The sequence below is a fragment of the Conger conger genome, chromosome 13 (genome assembly GCF_963514075.1).
Source record: "Conger conger chromosome 13, fConCon1.1, whole genome shotgun sequence".
Lineage (NCBI taxonomy): Eukaryota > Metazoa > Chordata > Actinopteri > Anguilliformes > Congridae > Conger > Conger conger.
The window spans coordinates 13,814,009-13,833,433 of NC_083772.1; the positions used below are offsets into that span (position 1 = coordinate 13,814,009).

At 51.1% G+C, this 19,425-nt stretch overlaps 1 protein-coding gene across 2 annotated transcripts in view; it reads right to left on the reverse strand.

Moving 5' to 3' along the window:
* Positions 1 to 2,561: 2,561 nt before the first annotated feature.
* sik3 (SIK family kinase 3) overlaps positions 2,562 to 19,425 on the reverse strand; it is a 39,405-nt gene continuing 22,541 nt past the window's right edge. Inside the window, exons 11-25 of one of the 2 annotated variants that reach the window (XM_061217755.1) lie at positions 17,026 to 17,135; positions 16,521 to 16,674; positions 16,223 to 16,375; positions 15,661 to 15,734; positions 13,621 to 13,752; positions 11,346 to 11,487; positions 10,901 to 11,020; positions 10,629 to 10,687; positions 9,941 to 10,050; positions 8,830 to 9,139; positions 6,797 to 7,509; positions 5,790 to 5,956; positions 5,255 to 5,384; positions 4,921 to 5,047; positions 2,562 to 4,182 (exon numbers count right to left, since the gene is read on the reverse strand). In XM_061217755.1, the coding sequence (XP_061073739.1) occupies positions 4,926 to 5,047; positions 5,255 to 5,384; positions 5,790 to 5,956; positions 6,797 to 7,509; positions 8,830 to 9,139; positions 9,941 to 10,050; positions 10,629 to 10,687; positions 10,901 to 11,020; positions 11,346 to 11,487; positions 13,621 to 13,752; positions 15,661 to 15,734; positions 16,223 to 16,375; positions 16,521 to 16,674; positions 17,026 to 17,135 (2,496 nt within the window). In that variant the 3' untranslated portion in view covers positions 2,562 to 4,182; positions 4,921 to 4,925. The remainder of the gene's footprint in view (positions 4,183 to 4,920; positions 5,048 to 5,254; positions 5,385 to 5,789; positions 5,957 to 6,796; positions 7,510 to 8,829; positions 9,140 to 9,940; positions 10,051 to 10,628; positions 10,688 to 10,900; positions 11,021 to 11,345; positions 11,488 to 13,620; positions 13,753 to 15,660; positions 15,735 to 16,222; positions 16,376 to 16,520; positions 16,675 to 17,025; positions 17,136 to 19,425) is intronic. The other variant, XM_061217754.1, reaches the window with a different exon arrangement.

The following is a 19,425-nucleotide window of genomic DNA, read 5'->3' on the forward strand; positions in this document are numbered from 1 at the left end:
GACGGATCCTGGGCTTCACCGATTCATCTGCCAGTCCCCTCTCCCCCCTCCCCACTGCCTCCCCAACCAATCACAGCTCTACATAAACACACACAGCATCACCCTCCCTCCCCTCTCCAACCAATCACTGCTCCACATAAACTCACACAGCATCACCCTCCCTCCCCTCTCCAACCAATCACAGCTCTACATAAACACACACACAGCATCACCCTCCCTCCCCACCCCAACCAATCACTGCTCCACATAAACTCACACAGCATCACCCTCCCTCCCCTCTCCAACCAATCACAGCTCTACATAAACTCACACAGCATCACCCTCCCTCCCCTCTCCAACCAATCACAGCTCTACATAAACACACACAGCATCACCCTCCCTCCCCACTCCAACCAATCACAGCTCCACATAAACACACACAGCATCACCCTCCCTCCCCTCTCCAACCAATCACAGCTCTACATACACACACACACACACACACACACACACCATCAGTGCCCCCCTCCCCCACTGCCTCCCCTACGAATCACTGCTCCACATAAACACTAAACACACACGCAGAATCACTCCCTCCCTCACTGCGTCTCCTACCAATCGCAGCACCACACAAACACACACGCAGCATCGCCTCTGCGCTCGGCTGCTCTGGCCTGAAAGAGCCTCTGCAGTGCAGGTCCGCGCACAGGCAGGAGAAGCCGATCCCAGAGCGCCCTGCAGTCCCACGTAAAGATGCGGCGGATTTTCAGAGCTCGTTATGACATCAGCCCTCTGAGGGTTTCCCCTGATGAACTCCTGCACTGTAAGCAGCCCTCTCCACCCCCAAGGGCGCTCAAGGTCGGCGGAGACGTGCATTATTCAGGACCACAGTGGGGACTGCCGCATTCGGCAGGCATTTCCCAGGGAACGGGGACACGGGAGCTTCTGACCAGGTGTGCGGCTTTCTGAAGACCAGTTTCCGAAGAACAAAAGATGGCGTTAAGCCATGGCGGTGTTGACAGCCCTTACCTGCATGAAAGCCACACCTGCTTGATGCACGGACGCCAGTGTCAGGGTGCTCCAGTTCAACAGCACAGGAAATGAATACATAGAAATATATACTATGGAATACTATAGATATCTTTTTTTAAATACTACTTTGGGCAACTTGGTCAACAATTCCTCAACAACGTGACAGATGTCCTCTTCAGTCTACTCACACGAATCAACCTGACCAACTGCCCGCTGGTCTGCATGTGGTGGAGGAGAGCGTTCGGGCTGTACGCCTCCATTTTGAGGCTCCCAACGATCGATGTCTGATGGGCTTGCGTTTGGCTGCTGTCGGCCCATTAACCCTTACCCAAGCAGAGACGGCCAGTCAAACCTCTGAGCTGAAGAACTGCACTTAACACCACAACCTTGAACCCCAGACACCCACCCACACACACACACACACACACACACACAACCATTCCACGTCACACGTTTTAATTTTTCCATTTCTTTATTTTATATATATATTTATTCATCTTAGTTTGGTTGGGATCTTTTTTTTTTTTTTTTTTTTTTTTTTTAGTCATTGTTGCACTTTAGTATTTTTGTACTCCAACAAAAAAAAGGAAACAAAACGGAAAAAAAAATGAACAGAAAGAAGAGAAATGACAGAGCTAAAAACGTAGAGAGAGACAGGTCAGTGATACAGTGGACAAGCTGTGCCCCTCGGACAGAAGGGAACAAGTACAGGGTACAGGGAGAGGAAATCGCATGGGCGGGAGGGGGAACAGCCTGTCGTCAGCAAACGCACAAACTGACTACAAACTAGGAAACAAAGTGAGGTATGAGAAATGGGGGGGGGGGTCTATTCTCTGTTCCCCTTCATTTGGCCGTTTTACACTGAAGGGGTGTCAGTATAACAGTAATCTCCACCAGGGTTATATACTGCATGGTAAATTCAAGCTTTATTAAGGTTTCGTCTTCTCTCCTCGCCCCCTCCCCCCCCCCTCCCCTCAGTTTTACAGTGGCACGGCCCGGCTGCCCTCGTTTCCACGGTGACGGAAGAGAGACCAGGAAGTGTTGTCTGGAGACGCGGCGGGCGGCGGAAGGGTAGCGTCGCCGAGGCGATGGGAACGGGGGAAGCAGGAGAGCGTGCTGGAGACTCCGCACCGCGCCAGTGAGGGTCCTCACTCTCCAGAGACCCCCACCCCCAAATCGTGTGAAGGAAGGGGTGGGGGGTGGGGTATCCACACCAGCGCAAGCCAAAATCCCGCCCCCCTCCCACAGTATTGGAGGAAAGCAAAGGGTCCATTTCCCAAATCAGGAGGAGAGGGGGGGGCCTGCTGTGGTTCTGGGGGCAGGGGGAGCCTGCTGTGGTTCTGGGGGGAGGGGGGTTATTATTCAGCCAGTGCTGGAGGGAGACTGATAATGGGGGGTGGAGTCAGAGAGGAATGGAGAATGGAGAATGGAGAACGGGGGCGCTCCTGCCCCCCCCCCCCCCCCCCCCGCTCCGCCCGGACTGATATGTTTCCACTTCAATTCCAGCCCTCCCCCAAACGATCAGCCCCCCCCACCCCCCCCCAATGACGACAGCAACAAAATAAGGAATAATGATAGATGAAATGATATCAGCGATATTCACTACTTCGCTCCGCTTCAAGTGTCTTTAACAAAAACAAAAAAAAACACAACTTGTAATTATAATAAAAGTGAAACGAACAAATGTCAGAAAATTCTTACGGAGAGGGCACCTTCCCCCTCTCTCTCCACTCCACCCCCCTCCTGTTTTGGCTAGAAATCTCTTTACAGAAAACAAAAACCTCAAGACATCAAAGAAATACAAACATGAATATTAATAGTAATACAAAAATAATAATAAAATCCCTACCGGGCCCCCCCCCCCCAAAGGAAAAAGAAAAGAAATGTATTGATATGAACAGAAACTGCCATTGCGGTCTATACATGACTGTACAGTCAGGAGAGAAAATGAGAGATCGACAACTATTCACAATGCCACACACTGTCACTGGTGTAAAACAGGGAGCGGAGAAGGAAGGGAGGGAGGGAGGGGGGAAAGAGGGAGAGAGAGGGAGAAAGGAGGGAGAGAGAGAGAGAGAGAGAGAGAGAGAGAGAGAGGGATGGAGGAGTTGCGTGATGAAAACTAAGATTTGGAAGTACAGCCTTATGGAGGTTGAAAAGGAGAAGGAGGAGTGGGGATAGAGGGAGGGAAGACAGGAAAGAGAGGAACAAGGACTGGGAAAAAAGAAAAGAGTGACCAGCTGAACGAAAAGTGCAGAATTACACATGTAATTAGAACAAAAGTGTTCTCTTCTTTACAACACATAACTGTTTTTTTTTTCCTTTTAATAATAATATTTATAATAATCATCATTATAATCATAACAATAATGAACATTTTTTAAAAGGAAATGCCGTAATAACAATAATCATAACAATAACGATCATAATTCCTACATGAACATTAGCAGTAAAAATGTAGTTTAAAAAAAGATTAAGAAAAAGAACAAAAAAAAAAAAAAAAAAAAAAACTAAACAAAAAAAGGAAGAGAGCCGTTTGTCCAGTGCAATCTGTGTCACTGGACTGCAGTCGCCCTGCCCCCCTCCCACCCCGCCAGCTCAGTGGAATGGACTACTCCTGCCCTAAGCTCCATAGGGCTCTGGGCACACAGCCCACTCCGGAATGGTCCACTTTCATACAGTGGGGGAGGGGGAGGGTGGCGAGGTGGGCAGTGCCACATGAACACCCTCACAATAAGCGAGGTTTGTGTGAATACTATGAGCGTGTCTGTGTGTATGCGTACGGGAGGGTAGTTCACGGTGTACATGTCTGTAAAATGTGGCACGTGAGCATGTTGCTGTGGCAACGTCGAGGGGGGAAGAGGAGATGACTGGGAGCCTGCACTTCCTGGACAGGGGAACTGGGACAGGGGGAGACGCCAAGACAGTCGAAGAATCCAAGCTATTCGATTGGACAGGGAGCCGAGGGAAAGGACCAATGACGATGGTTGCTGGGTGGGTGTGCGGAATGCTGGGGGCGTGGCCCCCACCCAGTCCCACCCCCTCACCCCTAACCATCTCTGGAGGACTCCCAGGACTGACACAGCGCCCCCTCTAGACAGACAATGGTGGTTTGGCGAGATGCTGCTCAACACAGGCGGCGAAATGGACCTTTATACACTACGGACAACCCTGGAGACGGAGAAACAGACATGAGCTCCTGTGCACATATTGCACACGCACACACGCACACACGCACACACGCACACACGCACACACGCAGAACACGGCAAGTCATTTCAGCAAGAAAGTGTGCAGCACCATCCCCATGTGCGCACACAGACACGCATGCCCACATGCATACACGCACACACACACACCCGAGCACACACACACAGACACATGCAAACATGTACACACACACACACACAGACACATGCATACATGTACACACACAAAGACACATGCAAACATGTACACACACACACACACACACACTCACATGCATACATGCACACACACACCTGAGCACACGCATGCAAGCATGCACACACACTCACACACACTCACACACACTCACACACACTCACATGCATACATGCACACACACCTGAGCACACGCATGCAAGCATACACACACTCACACACTCACACACTCACACACTCACACACTCACACACTCACACACTCACACTCACACACTCTCACACTCTCACACACTCACACACTCACACTCACACACTCACACACACTCACACACACTCACACACACTCACACACACTCACACTCACACACACTCACACACACTCACACACACTCACACACACTCACACACACTCACACACACTCACACACACACATGAATACATGCACACACACACCTGAGCACACGCATGCAAGCATGCACACACACACACACACACACACACCTGTGTTACACTCCTGCCTGCTCCATACTGTACTGCAGGTCAGGGGGTTTGTAGCTCAGCAGCATGTCGCTGGTGCAGGAGGAGGGGTAGCAAGCAGCGGCATGGAGCTCTCCCTCCACATCACACACTGAGAGAGAGAGAGAGAGAGAGAGAGAGAGAGGGGAGAGAGGGGAGAGAAGGGGGGGAGAGGAGAGGGGGAGAGGAGGAGAGAGACAGAGAGAAAGAATAGAGCAAGACAGAAGGAAGGAAAAAGAGCGAGATGGTGAGTACAGGTAAGCCCAGTTCCTCCACTCTGACAGACGGCTGGGCGCTCATGCAGGGCTGAGGCCGTTACCCGATTCCTCCCGATGGTGAAGCTGCTGGCTCCCCGTCAGAGATGATTGGCTGAGGATGTCAGACATCCGGGCGGAGCTAAGCGCCTTCCCGGCCAATAGGCTCATTCCCGCCATGGACTCGGCCTGATCCTGCAGTGGGGGGGGGGGCGAGACTGTCCGTCAGCCGTACTGAGGGAGGTCCTCCACAGCCCTAGAGGGCGCTGTGGTCAGTCTCATTGCATGGAGTCAGAAACGGAGGAAGGGGGCAGGAAATGACAGAGGAAGGAACGACGCGCTCGCAGACAAACAGAAGTGTAATGCCCAAAGCAGCTCTCACTCTCTCACTCTCTCACTCTCTCACTCTCTCACTCTCTCACTCTCTCACTCTCTCACTCTCTCACTCTCTCACTCTCTCACTCACATATATACACACGTGTACTCACACACTCACACACACTCACACACACTCACACACACTCACACACACTCACACACACACACTCACGTGTACTCATACACACTCACACACACACACACACACACACACACACTCACATAGGCGTCGTCGGCGGTCTGGATGGTGTGGTGCCGTTGCAGGGGCCCCCGGGGCCGGTAGCCCTCCGCCTGGGGCCCTCGCGTCACATAACCCACACCATTGTGATCAGGCAGCTCCATGGTCTGGCCCGGGGGCCTGCACTCCACATGCTCAGGCCCAGAGGAGTCTACACAGAAGCCAAGGAGGGAAGTGTAAACACGGCACGGTGAGCAGCCTGCAATACGGCGCTGTACAATGTGTGTGTACAGTACGGGTTTACAGAACAGTGCCATGACAGTAATATGAGGATTGTATATTAACATTAACATTAACGGCATTTGGTAGACGCTCTTATCCAGAGCGACGTACAGTTGATTAGACTAAGCAGGAGAAATGCTGGAGCAATGCAGGGTTAAGGGCCTCGCTCAAGGGCCCAACGGCTGTGCGGATCTTATTGTGGCAACACCGGGGATCGAACCACCGACCTTGCGGGTCTCAGCCATGTACCTTAACCACTACGCTACAGGCCGCCCTGGTTATATATCCTGGGTATAGTTTGAATAGTGTACAGTGGCTGGATAATAATGTGTATAGTGTATGTAGGAGGAGTGTACACCGTGTTAATAATATACAGAGTTAATACAGTATAAGTGTACACACATAGTGCTGTAATAAATGCGGTGGGGAAGATAAGATATATTTCATTGAACCCTGTGGGGTAATCTGTCCTCTGCATTTGACCCATCCTATTTCGGAGCATGGGAAACAGCAGCACCCTGGGACCAGCTCCAGACCTGAGGCCAGTGCCTTGGTCAAGGGCAGCGGCAGGAGCACACCTAACCTGACATGCACGTGTTTGAGTGTGGAAGGAAACCCACGAGAAAAAGAACAGGGGGAGAACATGCAAACTCCATGCAGAAAGGATCTGGCCGAACCCAGAAACTTGCGAGGCAACAGCGCTAACCACAATGCCACCGTATAGTATTGAGGAGTATTCAGACTGCCTGAGGGCACCTGGGGAACACACCTCTAGCTGTGGAGGCATTGCGCAGGTAGGGGAGTCTGTGCGTGGGCGTGCCGTAGGGAGGAGTGGCCCCCGGAGGGGCCCCCAGCAGCTCGTGGCCCTCCACGCAGGCCACGGCCTTGGCCAGCAGGCCGTCCTGGTACCCGGGGGGCTCGTCCTCCTCCATGCTCTCCGAGTGGGGCAGCTGCAGGGGGGGGCAGTCAGGGGTGCGGATCTGCAGCAGGTGGTAGTGCTGGGGGCTGGGCGGGGGCTCCAGGGGCTCCCCCTGGCTCAGGTGGCGCAGCAGGAGCAGCTCGTTGTAGTCCTGGGGGGTGCCGGAGGGGGGGCCGGGCCGGGGGCTCTGCCTCTTCAGGAGGGCCGCCAGGTCCTGGGGGGGCAGCCGGGGGTCGGCGTGTCCGCTCAGGGAGTGGCGGGGGGAGAGCAGGCCCTGGAGGGTGGGGGTGACGTGCTGGGAGGGGCGGTACTCCGGGGGGGTGGGCGACAGCAGGGCCTGCTGCAGAGGCGAGGGGGTCCCGTACCCCACGCCCCCCGCCGAGCCCCCGCCGGCCTGGTAGGCCTCCAGACCCGGCACTTTCAGGGAGGTGCCCTGCAGGTAGGGGTTGTATCCGCCCACCACCCCGCCCCCGCCGGGGGCCCGCACGCCCTCCCCGAACAGGTGCGGGCTGAACTGGTTGGGGTCGTAGGCAGTGGAGCACTGGAACCGGCTCAAACTGCGACTGGGGGAGAAACGGGCCGGAGTGAGAACTATGAACCCATGTCCCTCCTACACACAGAGCCTAAAATCTACACCATTACATTTACTGCACGACAAGCAATTTAGCAAAATTGCCTCTGTACACAATTCTGAAACTCTCTTGGTGACCATTAAAATGTCATTTGGTGATTAATGTGATGTTTTTGGAGCAAATATATTTGTCTATTGTGAGAAATGTGTAAACAACGTTCCCCTCCAAGTCTTCCTGCTTCACAGCACCCCAGGTTTCCCACAGGAAAATACTTAATGGCAAGAGCTGAGGACTGAGAGGATACCAGCGTTATTAAGTGTCCAGAAGGATTTCACTTCATTTATTGTCATTGTTATTGCAATATTGTTTCTTAACCACATTACATTGTGTAATTACATTAAATCTCATCCTTCATTGTTATGAAATACACGTGTTGGCTTATTCTTGGCAGCAGGTTAATGCATATTGGGTGGATGCCAGGGCAAAACTAATCTGTGGGAAACCCTGCTATCAAAGACCTAGCACAACCGCCAGTAGTTCTAGTGCCTACAGGGTAAGAAAGGGTAGGGAAACCTACAGCTCATTTCATTCTATTCCTTCAGGAGTGGAGACAAGGCCAGGCATGAAAACACACAGCCATTTATGCTAAAGGAATCCAGTCTAGCGTCACATATTCACACAAGGGTATTTGGGCAAAGATATATGGCACGGGAGCCCGTTTTCAACACGAGATGCAAGCAGTGAAACGCATTTGCAGAAGGGTTTGCTGCTGAGGCACTCTTCCGTGTTAAACCTGCCCACCCTTCAGTGAATATGATCCACACAACGAGGTCTTGGGACTACCGGCTAGCTTTACGCCCTACGTTACAGCTCCTAACTAGGCGGAGTTATTCTGCGACTTACGTTTTGTGTAGTCGGTCAGTTTACGCTCTGTGGCGATGCCTTCACATTTTGACCGTGACCTTGCAGCCGAGTTCTAGAGAGGGCTGCGTCTCAGTTTTCTTCAGCCGAGACCCTATGACACTACAGGACTGTTCTCTCCAGCAGAATGTTGCTTTGCCATTACTAGCTCAACGGCACGGCACTATGCCAACCCGAAAGGCTCTACTCACTACTAAATTGTCTTTCGTTAATGGACTAAAACCAAAGAAGAGAATTCCTGGGAGCTATGAAAATGAGAAAGTACATATGATAACAAAAACATATCCTTTGGGGAGAGAAAAAAAAAAAAAAAAAAAAAAAAAACTTTTTTGGAAAAACAACCAATGAGAGTCCAGAGGCGGGAAGGGCAGTGCTGGGAGAGCCAATCACCTGTGGGTCTCCGCGCTGTCGGCGCTCAGCTGCTTGCCAAGGACCCGGTGGCCGCAGGGCGTGGACAGGAAGCCCTGCCGCTGGGCCGCGGCCCCCAGCTCCGCCTCCTGCACCTGAATGGTCACCTGCTGCTGGGTCATACCAACGGCGCGGGGGACTCCGGGCTGCTGCTGGGCCATACCAACCGCGCGGGGGAGTCCGGGCTGCGGCTGGGGCAGGGCCATGCGGGGCAGGGCCGTGGGGGGAGGGCTGCCGCTGGGGGCCTGGAAGAGCGCGGCACTGTGCTGGTAGGGCACGGAGGACTGGGCTCCTGCACGCGCAGGGAACGGAGAAATAACGGTAAATAGACCTTCGACGATGCGAAACAGTTTGGCACGAAACCACTCGATTGAATAAACAAATGAAGGACTGGGTGGAAGACTGGGTTGTTGACCACTTGAATGTGGTGGTTTTGTGGCGCGCGAGAGCACACACTCTCACTGATACAGGCATTCTCTCCAAAGATTAGACTCCGCCGTCCCATACTGGATCATGGGCACGGCAGTATTTGACAGTATTTCTTTTTTTCCAATAAAACTTACACGAGAATTAAACTAAAATATACTGTAACAGCAGAAAAATAAGGATCAATCAAAATTCAGTAATACTGTACATTGAATTATTTTCACAGATGTGAAGAAGTAAACTTAAGAGGCCACATCCGGGAAAAATCAACGCCACTTAGATTTTTATTTGATAATCGTAGATATGGTTTATCGCCAGTTTAAAGATTTATTTATCGAGTAATTTAAAAGCCGGCCACAGCAGAGCGTCCACAGCCGGGGTTTTTTTAAGTTTATGGTGCACGTTCTTTATCACACTGTTGCAATGTGAAATTGTAAGTATTCCCTGAAAGGAAAAACGACATGAAATCCGTAAGTAAGTAAGTAAACTTATTGCAAAATTTCCTATGAAAGCCATGGGTTTGAGCCTGGGATGTCATTGCCCAAACCCAAGACTTGTCGTCATGGAAATGGAAAAGGAAAATAAAGAAAAAGTAAAAAAGGAGGAAAGACAGGGACGAGGACCGCAAAAAAAAAAGAAAAAAAAAGGGGGGAGCGAAGAGACTCACCGTGTCCCTGCATCATCCCCGAGCTGCCCGGGGGCGGGCTCTGATTGGACTGTCTGAAGAGGTGATTGCTGGGATTTGTGGGGGGCGGGCTGGACGGCTGGATACGCAACCTGTGGACGAGACGCTTTCATGCTACAGCACGCCAATGCTTAACGTTTTATTCCTCTAGTGGGCTAGCATAGCCTGAGAGAACACACATAGCATAGCATAGCATGCCTGGTGGGTAGCATAGCATGCTAATGCGGGTGCTATTAGCATGTGGGCAGTGCTAATGCTGGTGTTATTAGCGTGTGGGCAGTGCTAATGTTGGTGTTATTAGCATGTGGGCAGTGCTAAGGCTGGTGTTATTAGAATGTGAGCAGTGTTAATGTTGGTGTTATCAGCGTGTGGGCAGTGCTAATGCTGATGTTATTAGCATATGGGCAGTGCTAATGCTGGTGTTATTAGCATATGGGCAGTGCTAATGCTGGTGTTATTAGCATATGGGCAGTGCTAATGCTGATGTTATTAGCATATGGGCAGTGCTAATGTTGATGTTATTAGCATATGGGCAGTGCTAATGCTGGTGTTATTAGCATATGGGCAGTGCTAATGTTGATGTTATTAGCATATGGGCAGTGCTAATGCTGGTGTTATTAGCATATGGGCAGTGCAAATACCGGTGTTGTTATTAGCGTGTGGATCGTACCTTTGGAGCTGGTGAGTCAGGTGACTGGGCTGGGTCTCTCCATGGCCCAGGGACAGAGCCTGCACAGGAGAGGGATATGCAGATACACCACACATGAAAAATTCTGCTTCTTCACTTCATTTGCAACTGATTGCCAAACCCAGACTGACATAAGCAACGTGGGGAATTGTGCACATGAGAAATTCCGAAATATCTACTGTTTTTAATGTACCGGGGCCTGCCGTTTTCACCGTGTGTGTGTGTACGTGTGTGCGCATGTGCGCGTGTCAGACCTGTATCTGCTGGTGTAGAATCTGCTGCTCCTGCTGGTAGAGGATGTGCTGTTGCTGTGTGTGCTCCAGAAACCGCTCGTCCTGCGGTGCAGCGTACATTTTCTGCAGCTGTTCACACTCCTGTTCCCCACACACACACACACACACACACACACACACCACACCACACCACACCACACCACACCACACCACACACACACACCACACACACATACACACCACACACACACCACACACACACCACACACACACCACACACACACACACACCACACACACACACACACCACACACACACCACACACACACACACCACACACACACAGAAGGGTGAGAGAAAACGGAGGGGAATCAAGAAACAAGAAAAAGGGGGGAGCCACAGGCACACCGAGAGGGGAGGTTAAGGCTCCGTAAGCAGGGAGCTGATCTGGGATCAGTGGGCCTACCTGCTTGAGCTGCTGGATCAGGCTGTTGTTCTCCAGGTGGGCCTTGAAGGCCTGGATGGTGGCGGCTCCGTCAGAGAAGCGCCGCACGGGGGAGAACCGCTCCATGGGCAGGTGCAGCGTGTTACAGTCCTTATAGCTGGACCTGCGTTACAGGCGTGCAGGAGCGCATGTACACACACACGCACACATACGCGCACACACGCGCACATACGCACGCATACGCACGCATACGCACGCATACGCACGCATACGCACGCATACGCACGCATACGCACGCATACACACACATACGCACACACACGGAGGCGCGCGCAGGTGTCCGGCACAGACACACACACAAGGAAACACACACGCACAAAGAAACAAACACACACAGATACACATGAGGTCAGAGGTCATAGGTCAGAGCAGCATCCGAGCTGCAGTTCACCTCAGCGCTCCACCATGTTGGAGAAACAGCGTTTCAGGTCAGCACAGCCTTACATAATCAGCTGCCGGTCTCTCCCAGCAAAAGTCACATCTTAGACATTTGGAAAGTAACTTGGTGAAATGCCATAATAAAAAATAAAAAAACATAAATAAAATAAAATAAAAAATAAAATAAAATAAAAAAATAAAAAACAGTCGCTGATGTACAAGCGCGCTGGGCTTTTTGGATGCCCCAGAAAAACAAGGCAGGTCCTCTGTATCAAAACCTCACACACCAGGGAGAAACAACATATTCCGTATGCACCCTCTCCCACGAGAATCACCATGGCGATGTGCTGTGATGTGCCAGTGACAGCATCATTCATAAAAACAGAACCAGTCTGTGACGATGGCCAGTGTAAGGGAGTGTGCGTCTGGACTCCATCTTAGCTCAATACAAGCGCTCACAACGAGACAAGCGTTCTCTCTCTCTCTCTCTCTTCCTCCCTCTCTTTCCCCACACATACTGGAGCAACCTGCCTCTTTCCACCCTCCTCTGTGGTCGGGGTGCATCTCTCCTTTTCCCTCTCAGTATCCCTCATTCTCTCTCCTTCCATCCTCTCTACAGGCCTCCACCTGGGACCCTCACTGTGAACTTGTCAAGGACATTTTGTTCCTATCTGATTTTCGTGAGATTTCTGCACAGAGCCCTTCTGTGGGTCACCTGGGAGAGAGAAGCACTTTGGCCCTATATTACAGGCCCTTTGAGACCCTGTCATTTCTACTCAATACGTTCCAAACCGATAACATCTTGGTACCTTTACAGCCCTTATAGGCGAATAAGGATGCCATAAATTACTATAGGACAGTAATTTATTAAATTTGGAAAGTATTAATATGAATCTTTCAAAAGCACATCTCTAAAGTTAAACCTATAATTCGATGTTGTATAGACTGTGCAGTGCAAACACAGGATCTCATCTCAGTGGGATCCCTGTTATTTTAATGTGTGGGAGATATAGTGTACAATTCTTATAATGTACTGTTCAGAAATGACAGGGTCTTAGAGTGCCAAAAACCCCGCCATTCGCATCTCAGACCTGTGTTAAGTATCCTTCCTCCATGGGAAGCTTCTTTGTGGGAAATTTCAGCAAAACTCATCCTCAATGAATTCCTTACATTTATGAAGCGCTAACCAGCCGCCGGCTCAGAGTGCTTCACAGTAATGAGGGGGGGAAACTCTCCTCAACCGCCACCAATGTGCAGCACCCACCTGGGTGATGCAACGGCCGCCATTTTGCACCAGAACACTCATCAGCTGAGATGAAGAGTGCCCCTTCCTACCACTCATGGACTCATGGACTCAAACAGGAGCTCTATTAGCATGAGAGGAAATATCAGGTGTTGCTAAAGCATTTCAGGAAAATAAACTCTCCCTCCTTCCATTTCCCTCTCTTTCACTCTCCCTCCTTCCATTTCCCTCTCTCACTCTCCCTCCTTCCATTTCCCTCTCTCACTCTCCCTCCTTCCATTTCCCTCTCTTTCACTCTCCCTCCTTCCATTTCCCTCTCTCACTCTCCCTCCTTCCATTTCCCTCTCTCACTCTCCCTCCTTCCATTTCCCTCTCTCACTCTCCCTCCTTCCATTTCCCTCTCTCACTCTCCCTCCTTCCATTTCCCTCTCTCACTCTCCCTCCTTCCATTTCCCTCTCTCACTCTCCCTCCTTCCATTTTCCTCTCACACTCTCACTCTCCCTCACTCACTCTCCCTCACTCTCTCTCTCTCTCACACACGCTCTCCCCTCTCTGGCTCCCTCTCCTGGTGGGTGCGTGCGGTGCGCAGTGTCAGCTCAGTGTGGCCCCCTCACCGGCAGTGCTGCTCCAGGCCCCAGACCCTCTGCCGGGCCCCCTGGGGCCGCTGTGTGTCGGGCGGGGCCTCGGTGGGCGGCGCGCTCGCGGGCACGTGCATCGTGTGCCGCTTGAAGCGGTTGGCCAGGTACCTGGGTCGCGGGGAGGGAGACAGGAAGCGGCGTACACCCATCAGCTCTCTGGCCAGACGGCAAGCCCCTCGAGGGGGGCACAACACTCTGCACAGTCCAGCCGAATTCCACGGGGAAAAAACACCTGTACTCTAGGGCCGGGCCATATACCGCAACAATTACTATCAAATGCAATTAGCAAAGTCGGTTACATGTGGTGTCTGGCCTTTCTTGTCATCTATTTCCCTTTAAACGTTTGATGAGAGGGGTTTTTGGAATGTTTTTTCAAGATTCTATGTTGGTGTTCTAGAACGGCATTGCGATTGTTACGAATGTGCGATTAGAACAGTCTCATCTGAACATTCTAATGCTGAAGAAAGTAGAGTTCTAGGAACACTGCAGGAGGTTGCACCACAGACCCTCTTGGATTTCTCTCTTTTTCTGTGTGTGACAATAATGAGATATAGACCTCCTAAAAATTTGAGCTTCATATTCACTTTTGTTTTGCCAGTAGAGCCATTTCAATTCTGTCACGATGAAAAAATTCATTGCGGGACAAAATGTAATTTTGGTCCATGACTTTGTATGGAAAAGCCCTAAAACCGTGGTAATGATTTACTACAGGTAATTTCATATGTAGTATTCATATCTGAAAATATGCATATACTTCCTTTTAGGAGGACGAAAAAATGCACTTTATTTCCCCAGAGTTGACCAAATTTGAGAGGTCAAATCTCCAAAAGCAAACATTTTTAGTGTCTTTAGTTTATTCATTTGTAAATGATAGTGACTGGAGCACTTTCTCATTGAGTGAAGATAAACACATTTGTAATAACATTAGCTGAAACATGACCCATGGAAAATTCAATTAGGCACATTTAGACTCTGACTAATGTCAGAAATTTCACACAACCCTCGGACATGCTGAAGTTACACCCCTGATCAACATTTCCAAAAAGAGTTAGCTTTGGTAACTCTGGTATTCAGTAGTAGTTTATACAACACCTCCAACTATCCTAACTTCATACATCTTTACATACCTGTAACACTCCTATTATCTGATTGCGGTTACCAGCATAGCCACTGTGGGCTATTCCACTTTTTAAATTTGTTATTGCATACATCCTTCATCCTCTTTTTAAAAAATCTGTTAATTGGGTCTTTTGGTTACTTTCATTTAAGCTCAAACTTTCAGGAATTCTAGATCTTATATCTACCAACAGACAGAAAGACACAAAGATCCAAGAGGTGCCGTGGTGCAAGCTCCTGGAGTTGGCATGGAATGGCCCAAAAACATCCCAAAAAAACCTTTTTTAAAGGGTTAAAGGGTTACTTGCACCTGAATCGACAGTAAACACCCAAACCTCAGAGGCGGCCTGAAATGCTTCCGGAGGTAAAGACATCACAACACGGAAGCTGGAAGGCCTTGCTGCCGCTCTGCCGCCTTATCAACAGCCAGTAGAAAACAGCGGTGGTGTTTTTTTCCCAGGAAGCATTTCAACATGGCCTCTTAAGCCTGGATGTTCATGACCGCATCAGGTAAAATTAAAACAGAAAAATGAAACAGAAAAAGACAAAAAGCAAGGCAGCGCACCCCGTGGCAGGAACGATCGTTACTGCGGCCGTTAAACACCGTTGCGGTATATCGCCCAGCCCTGCTCTAATCCCAAGCTGCTCTGTAGAAGCAAAGAACCATATTTAGCCCAAAGACTGTGGGAGATTTTTGAAAGGGAAGATGTTGTGCAGCCAGAGGAAAGCCAGTGGTTGATTTAGCCATGGAAGCCAGCGCAGAGTGGAGAGGCAGAGCTGTGGCGAAAAGCGGTACTGCGGCCTGCTTGAGCTCGCTCCCAGTAACCCAGGCAACCCGCGAGTGTTGGCGCGCCCCGCGCCCCTGAAGCCAGCACACCCGACCCCGCCACCAGGCCTCACCTCTGCACCGCCTCCTGGTCCGGCTCCCCGTCAGACCCCTCCTCATCCACCGGGGCCACGGCTGGGATGGGGTGCTGGAGCAGGAGAGAGGGAGGAGTAAACGAGTCCGTGTAGAGAGGGACAGTCACTCCCCTGTGCCCAGCAGATAGATGCCCAGAACTCTCACACACTCACACACTCTCACACTCACACACTCACACACACACTCACACACTCACACACTCACACTCTCACACTCTCACACTCTCACACTCTCACACTCTCACACTCTCACACTCACACACTCACACACTCACACACTCACACACTCACACACTCACACACTCACACTCACACTCACACTCACTCACTCACTCTCACACTCACTCTCACACTCACTCTCACACTCACTCTCACACTCACTCTCACTCTCACACTCACTCTCACACTCACTCTCACACTCACTCTCACACTCACACTCACACTCACACTCACACTCACACTCACACTCACTCTCTCACACTCTCTCACACTCTCTCACACTCTCTCACACTCTCTCACACTCTCTCACACTCACACTCACAGGGCTTGTGACGAGTGGAGACTGTCCGCGGGGCCTCTTCAGGAGCTGCTGGGTGTGTAGCTGGATGTTGGCCCCGCCGTCCGAGGCCCGTCGGCCCAGGGGCCCCATGCCGTTGAGCAGCTGCAGGGTGGGGGGCTGGAGCAGGGACTGCTCCTACAGGCACACGGAACAGGAGAGTTAGCACGAGCATCGCACTGCACCGGCAAAAACTGGGGTGGACAAGACACATTCACGCCCTGCTGTGTCTCCCTCCCTCCCTCCCTCCCTCCCTCACCCCGTCCCTCCTTTCCTCCCTCACCTTGTACTCCAGGTGCTGTGTCGGCTGCAGGTTCTGTGGGGGGGCCAGTGTGTGTACGGGGCCCATGTTGGTGGCCAGCGGGGGGAAGGGAGGCTGGGGGACGGTGCGGGGGAAGCCAGGGGCCAGCTTCTGGAGCTCCTCCTGCATCTCCGCCCTGTGAAAGACAGGCCAATCAGGGAGGAGCATGAAGACATGCGCACAGACTCGTACTCACAGGCGCACACAGAGTACCAGTCAGGACTGCACACACACACACACACACACACTCACAGCTGATCTCTCACACTCTCACACTCTCACACTCTCACACTCTCACACTCTCACACTCTCACACTCTCACACTCTCACAGCTGATCAGACACACACTCACACGCTCACACACACAGCTGATCAGACACTCACTCACACACAGCTGATCACACACAGCTGATCAGACACACACACACACACACACACACACACACACACACATGCAGTGGGTCACACACACAGGCGGCGCTTGTACCTGGGGTCTGGGACGCCCACCGTGTGCCGGCGCATGGACAGGTACCGTGCCATGGCCTCAGGGGACGGCTCCTCGCCCTCGTCACTGTCCAGAGCCATCGTCCCGTCGGGCTGAACCAGGAGAGACACACTTTAGCAGGGCAACACCACAACACAGCGCCCTGCGCTTTAACAGGGCAACACCACAATACAGCGCCCTGCGCTTTAACAGGGCAACAGCCACAATACAACACCCCACAGTTTAACAGGGCAACAGCCACAATACAGCACCCCACAGTTTAACAGGGCAACAGCCACAATACAGCACCCGACACTTTAACAGGGCAACAACCTCTAACCGCTAATGCAACAGCCACAATACAGCACCCCACAGTTTAACAGGGCAACAGCCACAATACAGCACCCCACAGTTTAACAGGGCAACAGCCACAACACAGCGCCCTGCGCTTTAACAGGGCAACACCACAATACAGCGCCCTGCGCTTTAACAGGGCAACAGCCACAATACAACACCCCACAGTTTAACAGGGCAACAGCCACAATACAGCACCCCACAGTTTAACAGGGCAACAGCCACAATACAGCACCCGACACTTTAACAGGGCAACAACCTCTAACCGCTAATGCAACAGCCACAATACAGCACCCCACAGTTTAACAGGGCAACAGCCACAATACAGCACCCCACAGTTTAACAGGGCAACAGCCACAACACAGCGCCCTGCGCTTTAACAGGGCAACACCACAATACAGCGCCCTGCGCTTTAACAGGGCAACAGCCACAATACAACACCCCACAGTTTAACAGGGCAACAGCCACAATACAGCACCCCACAGTTTAACAGGGCAACAGCCACAATACAGCACCCCACAGTTTAACAGGGCAACACCACAATACAGCACCCCACAGTTTAACAGGGCAACAGCCACAATACAGCACCCCACAGTTTAACAGGGCAACAGCCACAATACAGCACCCCACAGTTTAACAGGGCAACAGCCACAATACAACACCCCACAGTTTAACAGGGCAACAGCCACAATACAGCACCCCACAGTTTAACAGGGCAACAGCCACAATACAGCACCCCACAGTTTAACAGGGCAACACCACAATACAGCACCCCACAGTTTAACAGGGCAACAGCCACAATACAGCACCCCACAGTTTAACAGGGCAACAGCCACAATACAGCACCCCACAGTTTAACAGGGCAACACCACAATACAACACCCCACAGTTTAACAGGGCAACAGCCACAATACAGCACCCCACAGTTTAACAGGGCAACAGCCACAATACAGCACCCCACAGTTTAACAGGGCAACAGCCACAATACAGCACCCCACAGTTTAACAGGGCAACACCACAATACAGCACCCCACAGTTTAACAGGGCAACAGCCACAATACAGCACCCCACAGTTTAACAGGGCAACAGCCACAATACAGCACCCCACAGTTTAACAGGGCAACACCACAATACAGCACCCCACAGTTTAACAGGGCAACAGCCACAATACAGCACCCCACAGTTTAACAGGGCAACACCACAATACAGCACCCCACAGTTTAACAGGGCAACACCACAATACAGCACCCCACAGTTTAACAGGGCAACAGCCACAATACAGCACCCCACAGTTTAACAGGGCAACAGCCACAATACAGCACCCCACAGTTTAACAGGGCAACACCACAATACAGCACCCGACACTTTAACAGGGCAACAACCTCTAACCGCTAATGCAACAGCCACAATACAACACCCCACAGTTTAACAGGGCAACAGCCACAATACAGCACCCCACAGTTTAACAGGGCAATGACTGCTAACGCAACAGCCATAATACAACACTCCACCTCATGGGATCAACCGCAGACATTACCACACAACAGGGACCTGAGTTCATATCAGCAGTTACATCACACGGTGTCAACACACATTCATTCTTCCCCACATTGCATTATGGGTAATTCCAGGAGTATGGTTACAAGAATTTGAGAACTCTTTGGTGAGACTTCTTATTCACATTTAATGAACCAGGTAAGAAAACTGCGGGAACTTATCGGTTAGGAAAACATTCCCTTCGGACACTGATGCAATCCAGACTATGAAAGACACCATTATAGTCGTTAAAGGGCAGAGTTTCATTCCGCAGGTGTGAATATGAATGGAAAGTGTATCACATATCACATAGACCATAGACCAAGTTATTTTTGCCATGTGTATCTTGTGACCCAACACCGTGTCCTGCCCCAGAGTTTGGGAACCAGTGGTCCAGGGCGTAAACAGTCAAACACAGGACACTGCCTTCTCTCCAAAAACCGCGATTGTACAAGCTTGAAGCGTGACAAAGTTGCCTAACATAGCAACTGGGAATCAGACCTACAAGAATGG